The 23115-nt window shown below is 36.8% G+C and overlaps 1 protein-coding gene across 1 annotated transcript in view; it reads right to left on the bottom strand.

Moving 5' to 3' along the window:
* The window catches only part of LOC110452447 (guanylate cyclase soluble subunit beta-1-like), a 51392-nt gene that overhangs the window by 13523 nt on the left and 14754 nt on the right, over positions 1-23115 (bottom strand). The window contains exon 3 of the mRNA XM_021500995.1: positions 4931-5031. Coding sequence (XP_021356670.1) covers positions 4931-5031 — 101 coding nt within the window. The remainder of the gene's footprint in view (positions 1-4930; positions 5032-23115) is intronic.

Below are 23115 nucleotides of genomic sequence, written 5' to 3'. Positions count from 1 at the left end.
AAATCATTAACCGACAATAACGGATTACAGGATTTAATCTAATGACTGAGATGGTTTATGGTAATATTTTCTAGTGCTTCTGTAAAGCTTCAGAGCTTCTATAAAAACCCTCTTGTCATTGATAGATTGATTAACAAAGTCAGTAGAAAGACAAGAAAATCGTCGGGGTCTGCTTCAATATCGGTTAGCCGTCCTTGACAATGTTTACGGAAACAGAAATGGCTAGATATCTTATAACGAACAAAAAGGCCAAGTCTATATCAGCTTTGCTCATCACACGGAACACTTCGTCGACATTTTAAAATTACAGCACTTTTTTTGGGAAGAACTGTAATAATTTGCGCTCCGTAACAAAATTCCCTTGGAAGAAATTGTGACAAATCTTGTTATCTCTATCGTACAGCTGGAGAAAAGAAAACGGAACGTCTTTAATGAATAAATGGAGACTCATAAAAATCCTAATGTGTTAAAGTTATATTGCCGACTTATGGCGGTTTCATTGGATGGGAACGCGGTTCATATGATACGAAGTATTTGTATTAAGATGATTGGAGTTGGTTTGAACTTCCGGTACGATAAAACCACGTGGAAATCAATTTACTACCGCGTGAGAAATAGGGTGTGGAATGTGAGGGCATCGGTGTTATTTGCTGGGTCAACTTCCATGGGATAAAGGTCTAGATTGTCTGTTTAACATCGGACATCAGGGAAATATGAGTGATATGGGTCTGGTCGGCTTGACCAACTAATTCACCCTGAAATTTCATAATGGACTATTCAAACCATTGAATAAGAAGAGTTCAAATGTGTCTTCAGGGGTGAATGAGTTCAGCTTCAATGAGAGTTTATCATCTTTTCCACTTTATCTTTAAATGTCATTTCGGAGATAACTGAAATAAATATTCAAAAAAGTTTAACTTTTACACCATATGTTATTATACTGGCTACCAGGTCCTTAGTTTTTATGAAGAATTCCTCGGCTGCATTTTACTACTAGCTTATCTCCCCCTAGTTTATAACTTATAATCTAGAATCAGACATCCAAGTGATCAAATTGTTTAGAGTTAAAATTGTTTTCTTAGTTATTCAATATTCTAGAGACGGTGGCCAGTCTACATATGTTAGATGTATAGTGAGATTCATGCTTTCAACCTATCAACCTAAACTGACGAAAAACATAGATTTATATTAAGTTTCAAATGGCTATACACAGGCATTGTTCGAATATTTGTCAATTGATGGGACAAATAAACTACCACGGTTTTTAACGAAAAATAACGTCACACTTCCTTTCGAACTTGTCCCGATTTACAATGCAAAACTATTTCGTAGGCTATTTAAAAAATGGAACTAGCTAATACAACTTGGTTTCGTCTCCTACTTTAGATTTTATAGAAATAACAGAAAATTGTCTTGATAAAAATATGTTATTGACCTGCTCTACATTGTACAAAAGTGGGCAAACTACATTTATAACTACTGTAGCTTAATTAAATTGTAATAATGAAGTTCGTACTGATATTTCGCGGGGGTTTTATTTTCGCTATATTCGCGCCTTGACTAATATCCGCGAATTCTAAACACCAGCGAAATTATCGAAAATGTTAACCACTTTTACGGACCTTATCACAACATGTTGAAAATACGCAACGCTGTTATGCAAGCTTAAATGAACTCATATCAGATTGTCATCGGGCAACTGGGCAGTCCATGTAAAAACAACACTTACATATAAGTGGCCACAGCATATTCACGTGTACACAATAGGTGATTAATTGATGACAGTTTACTCCTACAACGGTACAAACACATTTGATTTTCTTTCCAGTGACGTCACTGGCGGATGACGACGCTCGGGATCGGTGTTTTTAAACGGTTTAACTGTATTTCGAGGTTTAACCCTTAAATGATAACACTCAAAGTACTTTGCACGACATATGGAGTTCGGGTGCACGAAGCGAAATTTAACCCACGCGAATATGTACTGAATGCGAAACCGCGAAATTATGACCCGCGAGTTTAAAGCGCTATATAGTATGTTCGGGAGTTCTCATGATTTGTTATTCTCTTGTTCTCTTGACATTGGTTTGTGTTGCTCTTCCTTCTGGTGTTGATGCTGTGGTATAGGGCGTCCGTTTGTGTCGACGCTGACATATATTCTGTTCCTGTGTCTTGATGTTGTGACATATTTTGCCCTTTGCAGCATTGTGTCAACATTGTAGTATCTTTTTCGCTTGAGTGTTGACGCTATGGTATAATTTGTCCTTTGGTGCGGACTGACGTATTTTTCCTCCTTAGTTTATAAAGACACGTTCCCGCCGTCATCTACATATGCCCTTACTTTTGGCACTGCATTTCGAGCTGTATATATTGACGTGTCGACAGATACGAAAAAGGGAAATATTGGTTAGTTTAAAAAAAACACGTTAAATCTTTTATTTATTTTATTTTATACACTTGCTAGGTCAATAATCTAAAACGATCTTTTTTTCTGTGTTCATGTTTAAATGTTTTACAGTAACTGGGGAAAGGAGGGTAAGATATGTCATCGTATGTGACCTGACTCACTTAAAATGCCATACATCTGGCGGTGACACACTCTAAGCGTATCATTTATCATGTAAAGACGATGTACTGGTACAGAAGATTTACACAATCGTGACATCGGTGGCCTACATTCTCGGTTTATTTACCAGATAACAATCTGAGTGATTCCTACAACGAATCAGTAGGGCGCTACATTAGTGTATTGGAGTAACAAAGGCTCTCTAGCACTTTCTGATAACTCGGCACCGTAAAATCTTATTGCGGTTCATTGATTGTCATGTCTACACGGGCCTGGGAAAACATTTGTCTGACAATACTGAAAATCTTTGGTCCTGATTGATACATTTAACTTCTGCACGAAGATGAAGGGAGTCCGACTGAAATCTAAAGGGGAGGTTGGCTCAAATGTCTGGTCACTCTAGCGTCCAAAATATGTAGATGACGGTAGGAACGTGTCTTATTAAGCGTCTGATTATGTGCGTGTAAATAGCAATGGGGACGTATCTTAACTTCATACACTTGTCAATAGATAATAAGACGCGTCTTGTTGGATAAGAGCCATATCTTCAGACATGTGTCAATAAATAATTAGACATCTCTTGTTGGATAAGAGCCATATCTTCAGACATGTGTCCATAGATAATCAGACGTGTCTTGTTGGATAAGAGTCATATCTTCAGACATGTGTCAATAGATAATTAGAAATGTCTTGTTGGATAAGATTCATATCTTCAGACATGTGTCCATAGATAATCAGACGTGTCTTGTTGGAGAAGATTTATATCTTCAAATGCGTCAATATATAATTAGACGTGTCTTGTTTGATAAGAGTGATATCTTCACACATGTGTCAATAGATAATTAGACATGTCTTGTTTGATAAGAGGGATATCTTAAGACATGTTTCAATAGATAATTAGACGTGTCTTGTTTGATTAGAGTGATATCTTCAGACATGTGTCAATAGATAATTAGACATGTCTTGTTTGATAAGAGTGATATCTTAAGACATGTTTCAATAGATAATTAGACGTGTCTTGTTTGATAAGAGTGATATCTTCAGACATGTGTCAATAGATAATTAGACATGTCTTGTTGGATAAGAGTGATATCTTAAGACATGGGTCAATAGATAATTAGACATGTCTTGTTGGATACGAGTGCTCCTTCTCTTCAGACATGTGTCAATAGATAATTAGACGTGTCTTGATGGATAAGAGTGATATCTTCAGACACTTGTCGATAGGAGATGAGACGTGTCTTGTTGTTGGGGCGTCATATCATCAGACACTTGTACCTAGAGGCTAACACATGTCTTGTTATATTAGCGTCAAATCAATAGACACTTGTACCTTTATGTTGAGGACGCGTCTTGGTATCTAAGCGACATATCGTTAGACACTTGTACATATAGGTTTGATAAGTGTCTTATGAGTTTAATATCGTATTATCATGTTACGACTCTTCACTATACCTATACACATGTTGATAAGATTTGGGATGATTTCTTGTTAATTTGTAGATGCAATTATCATTAGGCGCGTGCTAATAAGGTTATGTCATCAGACACGAGACAACAGGGTTCGGGATGTGATATTACCATAGCGTTATACCAACAAACATGATTCAGACGGGACGGCGATACATGTCATATATAAGTATGCCTTAGTAGCTTCTACCAGACTTTTGTTTGTTTGTTTGTTTGTTTGTTTGTATGTGTTTCACGTCCTATTAATAGCTTTGGTCATTTAAGGACGTGCCAATTTTTTGGGGGGTGGAGAAAGCCAGAGTTCCCGGAGAAAAAGGTTCGACCGACGGTCAGTACCTGGCGACTGTCCTACGTAGGTCTCGAACCCGCGACCCAGTTGTGAAGGGCTAGTGGTAGCAGGATGTCAGACGCCTTAACCCATTGGCCCCCGAGGCCCCCAGACTAATGATAACCAGGGTTGTAAACGCATACACTTCGTATCATGTGATATAAAGATGTACCATGCCATTATCTGCAAACAATATACATTTGTATATACAGGTAGGCTGTGGTTTGGCGTCTAATGGAATGTCTGGGTATCCCATTACCTTACTTGTATTATAAATTATACATTTTTTTTTCAAATGTCGTAGACATGATTGGTAAATTGACTGGAAGGCAAATTATTGTGTGTTGTACGGGAAATTTTCTCTCACAGAAGAAGTGATATATTGTATATTGCGTAACAAATGGTACAAATAATTGATTATAACGTGTTACAGACACAAACGAACTGATATACCCCAGTCTGTCACGAGACGTTCAAGTATATCACAAGCGTGTGAATGATTGTGACATATTATATTTTATCACGGAATATCCTGATATAATAGTTTTTAAGCACTGCAAACGTACCGAGCACCTTGACTGCTGCGCCAACGAGATCATATGTGCAACCATCTTCGTATACCATCCGGACGAGGAAGTGTCCGTCCATTTCCAAACCAGCTTCCTGTCTGTAGAAGAAAATCCAGATTAGCAATATTCATAATTCAGATAACATTCTAGTTATGTACTTAATATATATTTAGTACATGCAGTAAGTTCATTTTCACCTTATATACCGGGACATCTGTATATCGGAACACAAATTCCACAGTAAATTTGAAAAGGAAAAAGTTATATTAAATGGCCGTCTTTCCTGTCAACATGCTTCTAAGGAGACAATACTTTTACTGGCCCCGGTTTCATGAATGTTCGTAACTTAAAGAATTACATCTTTGGACAAAAAAAAATGTTTACTATTTGGGGAAAAAAAGAATTTACGACAAGTTCGTCACACAAGTGCCTGTATAACTTCAGATGGTTATAAACTGGATTCAATAAAAAGTGCACCGTTATCCCTGATTTCAAAATATATTGATAGCTTTGATGAAGAAACATCTCGATGAAAATTATGTACCTTCCACACTTACTTCGACATGTTTCGTGTATCACACGAAATTAATCTTACTGCTTACATTTTATTTTTCAATGAATTATGTTTTCCCAATCAAATTGCTTGGAAAATGCGTATTTTACGTTTTAAAACCTGGAACTTTGCTGCAAAGCTAACAAATGTACGACAATACCAGAATCATTGCGCGGAATCAAAACAAAACAATAATCAAAACTATAATCAAAACAAAAAGCACTCAGATGAGGGGGCAGCTGATCGCGTGTTTACAATTTGAGATTTGAACTTCATGTATAACTCTGATCAAAGTCAATTTTACCTACAACGTATCAACCCTGTTGTGTCAATATTCAAGTATTCTACAAGGGGAGCATTTAAGGTGAAAGTGAATTGATAACGCTTAAACAAAGGTCACCAATTCTGTTTATATTACAAAAAAAAATATTTAAAAAAAAAAAAAAGTTTGAAGGCAAAACAGTGAAACACAGTGAAATACATCCATAGACATGTGCATATAGAAAAGTCTCAAGGTGACAGCTTATATTTTTACATGAACAAAATACGCATAGCTTCAAATAGAAAACTCGATTTAAACATTGTTAGCTGCAAAGCCCATACCCTATACTGTCAGCAAGACCACTCTCCTCAGTTCTAGAGACTGTTTATATTACAGATGACGAGTACCATTGTTAAAACTTATTTGTATTGATGCGCTGTTTTCGCGAAATACGGGCATGAGCAAGTCTGTCGTGCTGTAATATCGCAAAACCCCTTTAGAATAATACATATTTAATACCGGTTTCCGGTACTCCTGAGTACGGCTTACAAATGAGAAAATGTCGACCGGTGTTCACGTTCCGTTCGTTTCTATAACACAATTGTAAACTCATTATCAAGATCTATACTTTAACTGTCGCCCCAGTAGCCTCACTGCAATTTGTCAGTTATTTCTAGAGCTAATAAACCATAAACAAAACACCACAATGTAACCGTTTTTCTTCTTTGGCAGCACCAGAACATTCATTTCACAAAATCGTTTATTTAGTATATCCGGGTGCCTTTTCGCCTCTTCATTAAGCTGTCCTAGGGCTGTTGTTTATCCCTCAGCCCGAGCTGCTAAAATTACACCAGACCAGCTTGTGTTAGAAGCTGTGCTACTTTCGTGTAGGCGTATCTCCATAACACCTCCTTAAAATCTAATCAACACTTCATATATAACCGCGCGTGCTGTACGTGATCGAGGGTCCAAACTTCTCTAAATGCTGCTCTCGGGTGCAAGAATAATAACCTCGAGACAACTACATGTATCTTAACAAAATCTTGAAATCTTATCGTTATTATATTTATACAGAACTGCACGTGCACACGAGCCAAACCCCGTATGAAAATTGCTCAGAGATGCATTAATGATAAACCAGAGTTCGATACAAAATGTTGTAATACTTAGATGTTTAGATTACTACAGATTTCTTTAAAGCTATATGTGTAAACGTACACTTGTTGCATATATAAATCAAGTGTGATGCTGTTTATTTGCATCAATACCTTAAAGTGAACAGAATTATTTGTCGAAATGATTTCAAAGCGACCTACGCCGTTCTTATGTTTGAAAATGACACCAAGAGAAAAAGAAAGCATCAATCTACACAGTGAAATACGAAAACATCAGGGGGGATAAATCTTGACGCATTTTAAACTCCTTATCAACAGTATGGCTTGCATCTCACAAAAACAAGCGCATCTTTGTACGTTGTTTTCCTAACAATTACTTAAGAATCCAGCTCAAAACGCATGTTTGAAAGGAGACCTCAAAACTACAAAATACTGTGATAAAAGTACGAAACTAACAGAAATGAAAAACCGGAAATCAGCCAAGAATGCATCATTCACTTGTAATTTAAAGCGTCGAGGTGAGTTTACTGTCTCTATGAATTTGAGATGCGTGTTTATTTATGTGATACGTGTACTATTGTGAAACGACGACCTGAAGTTTTAAACACTTAAATTATTATCAAAGCAATTATCTAAATTAGGTCAAAGAGACAACAATGCTAAAAGACAATATTTCGTTATTGTCTGTGTTTCATTAAGAGATTTAATTAAAAAAAAATCTTTCACATATATTGAAAAAAGCATCTCTTTGCAAAAACAAAATGAATGCCCTTCAACCCAATTAATGGGATAACTATATAGAGATATTAAACAGAGGCAACGAATAATGGGAAATGTTGTCGCGAAACGAATACAGTACTCAACCTTACAATGTACCAGGCTGCTAAGATGCAAAACATATTTGGAATTCGCCGCTAATGTTATTGGCACTTGAGTATCGTATTTACGTTGTAGTTTGATACACAGAGGAGATAAGATTAGACATGGAAATCTTCAACTTGAAGAGAAAAAGAAATCGTCATCACTAACAAACAACGACTTTGACCTTTGCACAGCGGTAATAAAACGACACACACAATTTCGTCATCATCAGTAAGACATGACCTTGACAGTTCGAGGTTTTAGAAGTAATTGTAATATTGATCTTAAAGCGGATATGACGTGATACTGTAAGACCCGTAAGCGATCTGTACCAGTTTGTCAAGGATCTACTTCACCGAGACATCCCCCAGTCAACTTGAGGTAGCCATCTTTGTTTGTTCACTAACGATTTACTATCTTCAGTGAATCGGTCTGCTGCATTCTGTTGTAGAGTCGTATACGGTGACCTGATGACAGTTCATGTATAGGTTACAGTCATTTTCAACTTATTTCCGTAAGTGCACAGCAAGAAACAGTGACTTTATTCTTACTGGCACATTCTTCACAACTCAGCAACATCAACTTTATCGAAATTATCATTGTCATCACATTCATCGTTATAATCATCAATATCATCGTCATCAACCACTCCTATAAGAGACAAAGAGGGAGGCTTGTACTGATAAAATGTATGTCTATTACTTGATGACCACTAGTCCTCCACCTCTGGGTCGCGGGTTCGTTACCAACGCGGGACAGTCGAAAGTACATGTACTTGCCGCATGCAGGTCGATGGGTTTTTTTCCGACTTTTCCTCCACCAACAAAACCTGGCACGTCCTTAAATGACCATAGGTGCTAATAGGACGTAAACCACAAACAAACCAAACCAAACCAAATCGTGTATAACTGGTTTGTACCCTATGACCCCGGTAGTATCGTAGTACATGTACAAAAACGTGAGTCGAATCATTGTCCTGCCTGATAATGCTTGCCGTTTGTTGACAAGGTTTACCATTGGTTGTTGTCTGTTATGTGAGGAATCTTGGCCAGAAATATATCAGAAATTAATTATCTAACGCCTTATCTTATCACTTTGATACACGTATGAAAAACAAATTGACTGTTAGACCCGGACAGGTGTGATCTACATATATCGTATAGACTAGATGAGATGGAAATTTCCAAGCTCACCAACGCGGATGGATCGCGCGCAGCATCCTATCACTCGTTATACGAATAGACAATATATCGCGTGTCAGTTTCTATCAGGAAGATACAAGTGATACAACTGAGCTGTCTTTATTGTTACAAAGAATTGTTAAAACTAGCTAAACGAGTTGTTTTATTTCACTGTGCCTTATTTGAAGAATTTTACGGGTTAAAGTTTTGTTGTTGCAATGTTTACGGCTCCGAAAGAAAAGAAATAAATTTACGAAAGATCATGTAATTATTCCCACGGAACACTTTGTCATCATAAAAAAGAACTTCAACAACATTATGAGAAATGTCTTTTCTCCTTCGCTTAGAACAACTGTATCGCATGACTGTTCTGATGGGTATTCAAAGCTTCCTCTGGCGTAAAGGCTGTATCGCTGTGACCCGTAGCATTGGTATACCATTGTTTATGAGAATGATTGAGCATGTTTTAATAATACATACCAATCTATTACCAAGGAAACGAGATCCGACATTCCGGAAAATAAATCAATGAAAGTGATGATGTTTTATTGTTATTGATAGTTCATGATATATGAACTCAGACAAATGCTAAATATTGCAAAAATTAGGAACTCAGAATGTAACAAATGTAATACTCGATAGGAAATGAATACAATGCGAAATAAACAAGTTGAAAACATGATATATAGAGAATGATACATGCCTTTTTCCATATCACACCCAGTATCAACCCGAAACTGCAATATTAGCCCGAAGGCTGATATTGGTCGAGGGTTGATAGTGGGTGTGAAATGGAAAAATGCGTGTTTTATTCTGTTTATTACATACTTACTAATAAAAATTACTATCTTATGATCTATTTTTCTTTTGAAATATTGAAAAACGAAACATGTCAAAAAGGGGTGTGATACGGGTTTTGCGGGCTGATACGGAGAGGGCTGATACGGGTTTTGGGGTGTGATACGGCGGGGCTGATACGGGTTTTGGGGTGTGATATACGGCGAGGGCTGATATGGGTAAGAGTAATTGAGTCGTATCGCATATACAAATCCCCCGTATGTATTAATAAGTATGTAATAAAATCCGATACGATACAATACGATACAGTGCATTTCAATGCGATACGATAAGATACAATACAATGCAATAAAATGCGATACAACAAAATACGATATAATACGAGCGACAATTCACGATAAGATGCAATGCAATCCGATACGATACTGTTGTCTTTATTTATCAACTCTATCCTCTTAACATAAGTTTGACCTGACATATTGATGGATAACAGCATATCAAATATTACGTCATAAATGTACGTAGTCTGTTTAATGCCCGATTTACACAAAAAGAACTGATCTAGTATGGTAAAGTAAAAAAAACTAATGTTTCCGGACACTGTAATCGCGGAAACCATTGTTTCCGGACACTGTAATCCCGGAAACTAATGCTCCAAACACTGTTATCATTGAAACGACTGTTTTCGGATACCAAGAAACCAATGTTCCGGATACCTTAAACCCGAAAACCACTGATCCGGATACTGTTATCCCGGAAACAGTTATTTTCAGAAATCTAGAAACCAATGTTCCGGACAAAGTAATCTCGGAACAGGATCTGTATTATTCTGTTTATAATAATTTGTTATAGTCTGAGTTTTTATTTTGTAATCATTGATGTTACCTTTAATATCTGTTTTACGGGAGTTCTTTTTTACCATTTGAAAAAAAAAATACTGACGGAGAATGATAGGCCTGATATTTAACATCGCCTTATATTTATTGGTATGACATTGACGATTACTTACAAATAAAAGTCAAATCGCGTATGAGTTAAATTGAGGTGTTAAAATTTGCTAATTCGTATGCAAAAACACACAGCTATGCTTATCTTATGATATTTTAGCTATTTTGGTTTTATCTTGACACAAATTGAGTGTAAGACAATTTCAACACTATTGAAGTTTAAGCATATAACATGGTACACTATCGCGGACCAATCTTCGAAGTGGAGGATCACAAAGTTAAGTAGTGCTATTCTTCAAATCCATTGTTCCGGATTTTCACTAATCGAAGTAACGGACGATGTTTTTGTACCCCTGCTTACTAATGGATGTGGCCCCGCGATAGTAGCTAAACAGCTACAGTGTTATGGTAGACTATACAGTCTACAGTTATGGTTGCTTACAGAGAAGATTTTAATGACTGTACACGATGTATTGACCACACTTAATATATATGTATAACGTGTCAAAAAATGTGCGAAAAGTTCGAAACTATCTGGAATTAACTGGGAATGAAGCTGCGATAGTAATTACTCCCTGAATTAAAACTCACGTCGACATTGTGGATCGTGCAAAAATAACACACCAAAAGTGTGAACCTACAATGTAACTGAAATAATACTAGATATTTAATTACTTTGTCTACCGCTTCGTCAAAGTCATTAAGTCACTGCATTTCTGTACTCCGTTAATACAGAAATACTGGTGTCTAGACTGCTTTACATTACTGTTTGTAGTAAAGCAATTAAAATTTGATTTTTCATGGTAGTAAAGCCATTAATTAATTTTTTTTCATGGTAGTAAAGCCATTGACATTCAATTTTTTCATTAGATAACTCTCGTAGACAGTCAGTCGCTCGCCGTATTTTGCAATCTTATAATCAAATAACCAAAGCTTAATATCTATATTAGATTCATCGTTATTGACTTGCTAAATATGTAGACAAATGTACACGTATCTCTTTAAAATCTTATCGTACGATCCTAATCTTAGCTGCATCATGAACACGGGGAGAAAATTAGTTTTGAAGTATAACATTACATCAGTTGTTACACCAAACTATGGAAATAACACATACCATGATTCTTCATGGATTGAATAAGGAGGTGATTATCGTATCCCATTAAACAATAACGCATCCTAGTAGATTAAATTCACATAACACCACAGCTAGTTTAGTGAAACAACATTTTTTTCTGCGAGTAATGAGAATATTGATCACTTAATTGCTTTCCAGCGTACTACACGATACAGTAGAAGCCTATTAGATCGAAAACCGTAGATGCGGTCCGCCAATCAAACAACACATGCTAATTATATAATATTGCATGTCAGACTTCAATGAACGTGTAACGCACGTGCCACTCCTGTCAAAAAACACGAAGATTTCATTACAACAAATTATGATATAAGATTTTTTACCTGTACAAGTACACAAACTCAATTTACGATAAATCAATGAAATTTACAGCTCTTCGAGTGTTTCTAACTCGGCTATTAACATTAATAAAAATTAATGAAGACCAATCGTTTTCGTTGGTTATTGATATATAGTGTTGCTGTTCGCGGCTGTTGAGCATTTCATGTCAGGTTTTATAGATTCATTATTGTATTTACTCTCTCTTCCCCCGCATTATACATTAAGGTAATATGTAATGTGCCTAATGGGAGAAGGGCCACATAGGTTTTTCCCGAGGGCTTCATCGTGTACGGTTCATCATTCCATTACATATATTGTATCAAAATATTTTCAAACGCATTGTTCGCTTGCAAAAACGAATTTGGATTATATTAGTGGACATGAATATAAGATTCATGTAGTAAGGTACCTTGGCAGAAAACAGAAAGATAAACCGTTTACCTGTTCAGTTCTTTTAGTTTTACGCAATCAACTAACAAACAAACAAAAAAACAATTGAAAAAAAACCACCAAGAGAATACCGTTTCAACAAAACAATAATTCGATCTCAGAATCGATAAAGCTAAGGCTAAATATGAACAAAGAAGATATTTACAGGGATTCTCTTGAAAAATACAAGGAAAATGAGACCATGCGTTCCGGAAGGGTAAGCGTCTTTTGTGTCATTGACGACAGGTTTATTTAGGTCGAATCCAAGTAATGTTACGTCCTCACATCGAGCGCTCGACTAGTGACAACAAAGCCACAAGGCACTCTACTGAGCATTAACCAAACAGATCGAACGTTCTATCACATTAAACAATATCATATTTCCCTGCGAGATCCGATAAAACTTGACCAGTATGTCCATCAGGCTGTATCTTTTGAAACCCTGTATTGCTAATTTGTCAACAAGCAATCGATTTATCGAGGAAGTCATGCTATTCGGAGTACCGAATCAAATGCGAGATGTAAACACAGTAGGTAACCTAGGGTACGCAGGGTGTTACTATCAAGAAAGAGACAGTTCACGATTGAAAGTTATATTTTGTGGTTGATGGTGCAAACCAGGAGCGAGTATCATATGAAGATTGTGTCGTCAACAGTTAACGAGTCCAGTGCGGAGACAATTTGGTATAAAGACGATGTGCGCAGATGATTGAACTACTAACAATTTTAAAGTTCTATCCCACTGAAATGTCCTAACCTGGACACATTTCTTATAACAAGCTAACCGGAAGTGTAAAGAAGACACCGCTTAAAGAAAGCGTCTATATCAAAGAGAAAGAGAAAGGTGAATCGAATATTACATATACGCTGTTATCTTGTGTCAAAGCACATACCTGTCATTCTTTATATATCGTCGAATTTGTGGACGGATTACGTAACTGAGCAAGGTGGCCATGTTCCCTTCTCAACAAAGACACGTGCAGGTTTAATGAGGTAGCTCTAACTTAAAAAATGTAAGAAAGTATCGTCAGAGTGTCTGATGATGATGTAATGCGTGTGTGAGTCACGTGTTTTCCGTAACGATAGCTGCCTCCCTCTTGCTGGAGACCTTGAGCTTTGGGGTGCGAGGCCAATCTACGAGCAATATTGGCAGGCAATAGTCAAAATCAAAGGCATGGCTTTTTTTGTCAAATGATGCGATCCGATGTAAATAGTACATTATCACCACGCAAGCAGCTAATGGTAATAGAACATAAATCCGAAGAGATCGTTTTTTATTTCGAAGTTTTAGATGTTTATGTTTGAAATATTTCTAAAGAAAATATACGATATCGCGCGCTTTATTTTCTTAAGGATCGCATCGATTATTTTTTGTACTAGGACAGTTATAATAGACATTCTAACAACCAAAATTCTCCGTCGGCAAATCTTTTCCACGGAATAGCTTTCTCTCACAGTTTTACTTTATACATGTTACCTATGTAATGGACGGATCTGGCTGTGAACAACGTTGAAATTTGGTTCTATTTCCGGTTGGTCATTTATCGGTAACATGTTAACAAAATCCTTCAATGATCTGGAATATGATATGATTTAGAAGACCGTTTTCACTTCAAATATTAGAGGGAGCAACTTTATCCATGCATGTGTTATATTAAGACTCGCAAAATCTAAAGCTGTTTCGGCCGAATTAAATTAAAATTTTGCCGTCAAATGACCTAATTATGACGGTACGGGATAAAACCTCGTTCTTTCTATTCAGCAGATTCGGTAGTTCAAAGGGTTGCACGCGTTGACCTCGATTATTGGATGAAGAATATTTTTTCACTTTGTATACGAACGCGCTTTTACGACGATTCTGTTTCAGATCAGACCGGAAGAGGTTTTCTAAATTTAGGAACCAATTCGCTTTGTATATAAACAAACAGTCAGACAAAGACAAACATCGCTAAAGGTCGATCGTAGTGGTTTTGTTTCCATCAGAAAATTTACCCTGAAACTAAACATGTGCATCGTATATATGTCAGTGCTTCGGAGGATAAGAGACCAGAGGAGCCATATGGTTCGCAGCAATGGCGACCAGAACTCTTCTTTAATGGAGGTAGCAAATGTATGCCTTGTAAACACTGGTCGTGTATCAGAGCCCAGACTGCAATTTCAGATCCAAAATATTTACACGTTTATAATTACATAAAATAGATTTATATACATATATACAGTCGGCAACAGGCTCCAGCCGATAAACATGTACTTTGATGATAGTATAGATGGATAGATAAATTTAACACATGGTCATATAGACAAAGGATAGATATTCCGACCTGAATTCATTGGACCAGGCTGCAGTGTCTATTAGTCATCGTACGAGAACGTTTTTCGGTTACTGTCGGGTTTTTACGTAAGTTTAGTTCGATTTGTATTACCCATAAGCCACAGCAAAGACAGTGGCGTTAGTAACGGCTGCATATGTATGACCTTTAAATACTGCAAAGACATCAAGTAATAAGTTGAATGCACTGCTTCAAATGACATAGAAAAGATTTGTATCTAGAATACATGTACAGTGACTGTCTTATTACAGAAAATTGATGGAGCATAAGTTTAAGTTATTGCTTCAAATTACAGCAAAGATATTGTGCATGAGTAAACGTCGTTGCTTCAAATTACAGCAATAAACGTCATAAGAATCGCTTCGAATTACAGCCTGAAAATATGACTTAAGATACAAGTACAGCTATTGCTTCAAATTACAACAAATAGACTGTTCATCTTTAAGGCTATTGCTTCAAGTTATAGTGATAAAAGGCCATAAGCATCGTTTCAATTACAGCTTAAAAAGGGGCAAATGATAAATGTACATTTGTCTGCTTCAAGTTATAGCAAAGAGGCTGTTCATAGATAAACTTATTGCTTCAAATTACAGCAAAAAATAGGTTAGAAGATGCATCTACAGTCATTGCTTCAAATTACAGCAGAGATTGTGTATAATTAAAGCTGTTGCTTCAAATTACATTAAATATATCAAACAACAGTTACAACGACGAACCTTTAGAACGCTTACAGCAATAACGTACTAATCTTCTTCAGCATTGTAGCTGTAGTATATCAGCTAATTTATTCGCCATACACACCAAACTATATATATCTATCTGGTTAACTGGTTATAGACAGGGGGCGTTGCCACCCTGCTAGAGTCTTTTGATGTACTTGTGTCTGTCAATTGGTGTTTAACAATGTATCTATACACACACTGTACCGCACCTCCGCCTCTCTTTACGTCATTTCGGGATATAGGATTTCACTGCTCTCCTTCAAACGTCTCTTAAATTCCTACAGAACGACGATATTTAGTAGAAATCCGCGCCGGCAACATTCTCACTTTGTAATTATGTTTGTCTGTTGCACAGGTAAACAAAGATAAAATCTAAGTTTTACGTTTTTGTCTGTTCTTTAGTGATGTGTTGAATTAGCAGTAATTTTCCTGATTATACACTACATACCAGACGCAGGTTGTAAATAGTAGAAATTAAGTATGGACAGCTAAAACTGACATATTTACGATAATGACTTTCACAAACAGTATGTAATAAGTGTACAGCGAGACTATGTGTTGATGTGTAGGAATTCATAAAGACCAATGAATATGGAAATTCAGTTAGCTGAATATTTTAGCTAGCACTAGGTTCTTAAACAGTAATTGAAGTTTTCTATTTTATTTTATTTTAATCTAGAATAAGATGAACAAACATATAAAAAAAACACTTGTACTTTACACATGTGACCGGTTCATTTTTACGGTAAAAAAACTTCAGATAGGAGTACACCGAAACATCATTAATTCCAAATTTTCGTTTCAGAGAAATGAAAATCTTTCAAAAAAAGGTTTTCCAGATTGCTGAACTAATAAGCATCAAAAATAATTCAATTTGTATTTTGTTGTATTGTATTGTATTATATTGCATTGTGTTGTATTGTATTGTATTGTATTGTATTGCATTGTACTGCATTGTATTGTATTGTATTGTATTGCATTGCATTGCATTGCATTGCATTGTATTGTATTATACTAAATTGTATTGTATTGTATTGTATTGTATTGTATTGCACTGTATTGTATTGCATTGTATTACATTGTATTGTATTGCATTGTATTGTACTGCATTGTACTGCATTGTATTGTATTGTATTGTATTGCATTGCATTGCATTGCATCGTATTGTATTGAATTGAATTGTATTGTATTGTATTGTATTGTATTGAATTGCATTGCATTGTATTGTATTGAATTGAATTGTAATGTATTATACTGTTTTGTATTGTATTGTATTGTATTATATTGTATTGTATTGCATTGTATTGTATTGCACTGTATTGTATTGCATTGTATTACATTGTATTGTATTGCATTGCATTGCATTGTATTGTATTGTATTATATTGTTTTGTATTGTATTGTATTGTATTATATTGTATTGTATTGCATTGTATTGTATTGTATTGTGTTGCATTATATTGTATTGCATTGTATTGTATTGCATTGTATTCGGGGCCGGACTTCACTATTGTTTTAGTGCAACAAAGAGCAGAAATCTTCCGGAATATCTTAGTCCAAATGCCAATGTTTAACGATGAGAACAATAGATTACCGATGTTTAAGTATGAGAAACAATGGTTTACCGATACGTTGCTACATGTTTAGCATACGACAAACCACATTGTCTTCAATAAGAAAATAAGAGATATTAAATTTAAGAATTAGAAGTTTTTATTTTACGTTTGTTTCGGGTTAATCGTCTTACAAACGGCCAAGGTCATATACAGACGGGTACCTAGGACGACATGCTCGAAAAGAAAAGGAAGGGGAGTGAGAGGAACAAACAGATCCTAAGTGTTACAAGACAGCAGATTAATTTTGTTTTTGCCGTCTTCCTAAAAAAACAGAAGTCACAGAAGAAAATACCCCGATTCTGCAGAAGGTTCCCACATAAGTCGCCTCTAAATCTGACGATAAACATGCAGTGGGATGCAGCAGGCCTGTTCTTTACCTAAACCTACAGGGAACAGAAAAAAGGAAGTAGATATCTGACAACTAAATGAACTAAAAGAGGCTTTGTCACAGTGCATCTATCTATCAAATACTGTGTTCGGTAAGTTTCTGTGGGCCATCATTGGTATTCCGATCTGAGACTCAAGGCAGGTTTTTGTATGAAGAGTAAACTTGAAGAAGAGCATCATGAATATTTACACACTGTACACCTATTGCTATAGAATGACACATTTAGGTAGCATGTACTTTACAGGTCATTTAAAGTTCGTGACAGTCAATGGAGTTTGAAAAAGTAAAGGGGAGTGAGAGGAACAAACAGATCCTAAGTGTTACAAGACAGCAGATTAATTTTGTTTTTGCCGTCTTCCTAAAAAAACAAAAGTCACAGAAGAAAATACCCCGATTCTGCAGAAGGTTCCCACATAAGTCGCCTCTAAATCTGACGATAAACATGCAGTGGGATGCAGCAGGCCTGTTCTTTACCTAAACCTACAGGGAACAGAAAAAAAGGAAGTAGATATCTGACAACTAAATGAACTAAAAGAGGCTTTGTCACAGTGCATCTATCTATCAAATACTGTGTTCGGTAAGTTTCTGTGGGCCATCATTGGTATTCCGATCTGAGACTCAAGGCAGGTTTTTGTATGAAGAGTAAACTTGAAGAAGAGCATCATGAATATTTACACACTGTACACCTATTGCTATAGAATGACACATTTAGGTAGCATGTACTTTACAGGTCATTTTAAGTTCGTGACAGTCAATGGAGTTTGCAAAAGTAACGATAACTGAATAGAGAAATTATACGGTGTCGTCCGAAATCGGAAAGGAACTTCTGGCGCGGAAACTCATGTGCGGATGTCATCAACGCCATCTTGATTATAAGGAGAAGATGTTGCGTGCGCAAGTACCCGGTGATTTGTGATTATATAACGGAGAACTCTCCGTGTGGGAGAAGTTAATTGCAAAGTCAGATGTAGTGGCGGGTCCCGATTACAGTCTAATCCATTTGTGCGTGGTATCATCAAACGGTAGGGTTTATTGGCGGGGGCTGATCATAGAATTCTATATCCAGGCGATATCCCTCTCATCACCCGATCCGAATCCACTCCAAGATTGAAATTGATCACACCACACCTCATCGACTCTATTTGATACCTTTACTTTTTACCGCCTAAATTCGTTGATTTGTTAAATATCAATTCTCCGGAGACCCGTTCTGACATTCGATCCAATCAACTTCACACCATCCGACCACCGTATGATTTCCGATTATGTTATTTTCTAAAAATCGTTGTGTATCTACTTTGCACGTGTCTCGTTTCTTTGTAGAACATTTGCTTGCAAATTATTTCTGTCGTCATGCGAAATGAATGATACATGTAACGTTTGGCTAGTACATGCGTTTTAATGACCTTTACAATAAGGGTGACGGTATTCAATATGCTGACGTTGATAATTATCAGGTCACATCTATAAATTTATTTCAAAAGTCATGACTTCAGACATTTTGTTACGTCCATCGAAAACGAACGTTTGTTGATACGAATTCGAAGACGGTGAATGGGAATATCTATTGAAGTCTCGGTTTGGTGATTAGTTTGCCAAACGACTTATCAGTTTATTTGCTTTTCGAAAGTCGTTCCGGGTCATGGACATGCAAACACATTGTTTATTGACAGGGAAACGTGTACAAAGCAAATACTCAAGGGACGAACGTTTCTACCGCAATAGTTGCAGGTATTGTCGAGTACAAAAGCTGATATATATTTTTTATTACCCCTTTGAGGAAAATCTAGGAATCTGATTGGTTAAAAACTACAGTGTACCAAACCGCATTCGTAAATCTCAGGGGGTATAAGAAAATCTCAGGGGGTATACGGTCATGTCACGTGATTCTCAGCAGTAATACGGAGGAATCACGTGATTTTACAAGGGGAATACGGGTCACGTGTCTTTGTATCTTGCGACCGGACATCGGGAGACAACTCGCATTCGTCGTCTGCTTCGCTGTTTACAAAATGGCAAAACGTTTCGCTTCGCATACTGATGAGGAAATAGTCGCCAAAAGGGCTAACTATGTGCTACATAACACACAGAAGTCGGAACAGACGAGCGGCAAACATGCTGAGGACATATTTAAAAGAGAAGAATCAGGAAGAACAGTTCGAGGAATTTGATAAAACGAAACTAAATGAGGTACTGTGCCTGTTATTTTTCTTTGCTTTTATTATAAAAGACTCAAAGGGGTAATAAATTCTTTGCACGAATTTTTGGCAGGGTATACGGGATAGTATGACCCTACAGGATTTCGTATTTCCTTCGGCCTAACGGCCTCAGGAAATATGAACCCCTTTAGGGTCATACCATTCCGTATCCCCTGCCAAAAATCCGTGTAACTAATAGTATTGTTTGCGTATATAATGAGATATAGCTGAAAGTCTTATGTATATTTACAGAATTGAATAAAGACCAGTTACACAGCATCGCATTTAAAACAACGAACCACCCTAGTTATTCCTCAGCTCGGCTTAATCCAAAGCAAACATCTGAAACACGAATGGCTTCCTCTGTAGCGATACTATCTCCGTCCCTGAGCTTTATACCGTATCTAATGCAATTCATTGTCATGTAAGGAACCATACAAAGTTTAAAAAACGATGTTAAAATATTTAATATCCTTTAACTGAAATATTTGTGCACGTGTTCAAATGATGAACTATTAACTGTAACAGAAAATCGCAGTATTATCGGCTTACTACGGAACGTTATCATGGAGCAAATATCAGATAAATCAGGATAGCGCTTCCAAAGGGATTTTTGTTAATTAACGGAATAATTGCTATTACATTTTTTTACGGGAGGAGTCTGGCATTTTTTTTATTCGGACGCCAATGTCACAGTTTCATTAGAACAAATATTAGTTGAGGAAGACAAATTAAGATTATGGGTTATTTAAAACATGAATTACAATGTTGGTTGGGGGATTTAACGAAAAATTACAGAAAACCCCTGACATTCAACAAAATCTCAGAGAAACATTAACTCAACATTGGAAGGAGATTAAAATCTGATGATCTGTTAGCCTTAAAATCCTACCTATTTAGATCGTTTAATAAGCGAAAAGTACAGAAAAAAATGTCCTAGTTCCAACGGATTATCGCCCTTGATCAATAGAAGACGGTGTAGATTTAACGCCTGCTAATGCAATTAAACAAGTTGTCGAGTGGTTATTAGATTTATTTTATGAAATTAAAACACTGAAGTATCGTAAACAAGTCCTAAATGAAACATTGCTCTTTGTCAGTGAAGTAGGTTGATTATAACACATGACCAAAGATGATTTTTATGAAATTGGTCGGCCATGATTATCTATGTAATATCAGACACCGCGTGTGTTGCATCATTTAACGCCCTTCCTTATCACTATGCTATACATCATTCAAACAGCTAATAACGAAAATGTGAAAACAAGTTCCATATCTTAGTAATAACGTTTAATAGCCATGTTGATACGTTTCCAATAGGACGTCTCCAGCTGAGCTCTGAGAGGCTAGGCGGAATTGGTAGATCAGACTATATCAAAGTAAACGGAAACAACGATATATCTACTGCCTCGAGTGGAAGCGAGTCAAAACGAGATATTATATCAAAATATGAGAAAAACAAAAAATATTGGAGTTATTTCCTCCACCGGAGTCACGTGGAATGGCTAACGCCTACAATGACGGCAATGAAAGCATGTTGGTTTTAGGTATCGCGCATGCTCCATTAGATCCTGTCTTGTCGGTAGGTAACAGGCGGGAAAAGGTGCATGTGCTTATTGGATAGCGCGCGCAGGCCGGGGGACGCATTAGCCTCGCTCTAGATATCCTAAAGATACATCAATGGGATTGGCATACGCCTTTTATATATGTAATCGTTTTTTAAAACAGTGTATGTTCAGGTATGTTTTTATAATCACTTTTTTTTTCTCTTTCACTGGTATCCGTTTTGGAGTGTTTTTTTATTTCTGTTCAGTTGTTCCTTCTTTTCAGTTACGGCGTTTCGTTGTTATCGATAGAATTGCCACTTAATGGCGTTATTACATCATATATACGGCCAATTCGAAGACAAAAGAACAATTATATGAGTAATGTCGGTACAAGACAAAGTTGTTCAATACATGAGAAACTTGTTTTCAAATTATCGTTGCTGTTCGATAGACTTACATAATCGTTCCCTCGGAACAATTACTTAAACTGAAGTACATGTATTTACATTTCGTGAAAACATTTTGTCTGGCACAATCGCTCTCATACACGTGCGAACTAACACTGATAAATTCCACATGGTCATACCACAGACACGACCTGCATCCGGACACAGAAGATATCACCCGATTCTACAGTCAAGAACCTGCATTAGTCATCTCCTATGATGATTCTATGGCGCAACATCAGACCAATCGTTACGCCAAACTTAAGTATGGTTTGTTTGTGTTTTTAAGGCCTATCAACAGATATGGTCATTTAAAGACGTGCCAGGTTTCAGTGGTGGTGGAGGAAAGCCGGAGTTCCGGAGAAAAACCACCGACCTAAGGCCAGTACCTGGCCACTCCCCTACGTTTCTCGAACCCGCGACCCATGTTGGTGGAGAGCTAGTTGTAGCAGAATGTCAGACACCGTAATCACTTGGCAACAGCGGTCCCGTATACCAACCCTGTATAGGAGTGGAATGACGGGAAACCGACGTTTGCTAACAAATGGAGGTATGGTGATGTCAAAAAGACATAACTGCTTTACAAAATCGAATTTCTTTCGAAAAGAGAACACACAAATGGGGTATTTAAGTTATGTGAAGTCTGGTTGGTATCTCACAAACGCCAACAGAGAAAAAAACGGGAGAGTCTAATGCATTGTGTGCATGTCAATATGCATTCTCTTAATATCCTTCGACACATACACGTTGACATATCTACAGGCAAGTCTGTGGTACTTTATCTTCATTAATTGCAAAATGGCACAAACAATTGTTGCGATTTTTTTTTTCGAAAAAGGAGATGGGTGGGGCCATGTTCTTTAAAACGTACGAACGGCAGAATGATAGCTCTTTGCTAGCTGGCATCGAACGTCACAATGACATAGACATCTAAATAATTTGCTATAGCAACAGTCAAACATTATTAGTTCAGCAGCCGTTACTATGGTTGTCCTACCAGCAAACCCCGTTAATCCTGCAATCACTATCTGGTCATCCAACTATCCATCTGTGTACTTCAAGCCTTCACTAATCTGGTTATCCCACTATCCAGCTTAGTACATCAAACCTTCACTAATCTGGTTATCCCACTATCCAGTTTCGTACATCAATCCTTCACTAATCTGGTTATCCCGCTATCCAGTTTCGTACATCAATCCTTCACTAATCTGGTTATCCCGCTATCCAGTTTCGTACATCAATCCTTCACTAATCTGGTTATCCCGCTATCCAGTTTCGTACATCAATCCTTCACTAATCTGGTTATCCCGCTATCCAGTTTCGTACATCAA

This window comes from Mizuhopecten yessoensis, unplaced genomic scaffold, assembly GCF_002113885.1.
Source record: "Mizuhopecten yessoensis strain PY_sf001 unplaced genomic scaffold, ASM211388v2 scaffold6683, whole genome shotgun sequence".
In the NCBI taxonomy this organism is placed as follows: domain Eukaryota; kingdom Metazoa; phylum Mollusca; class Bivalvia; order Pectinida; family Pectinidae; genus Mizuhopecten; species Mizuhopecten yessoensis.
Note: the sequence above shows the minus strand (reverse complement) of the source record. Positions and strands in the feature narration are given on the sequence as shown.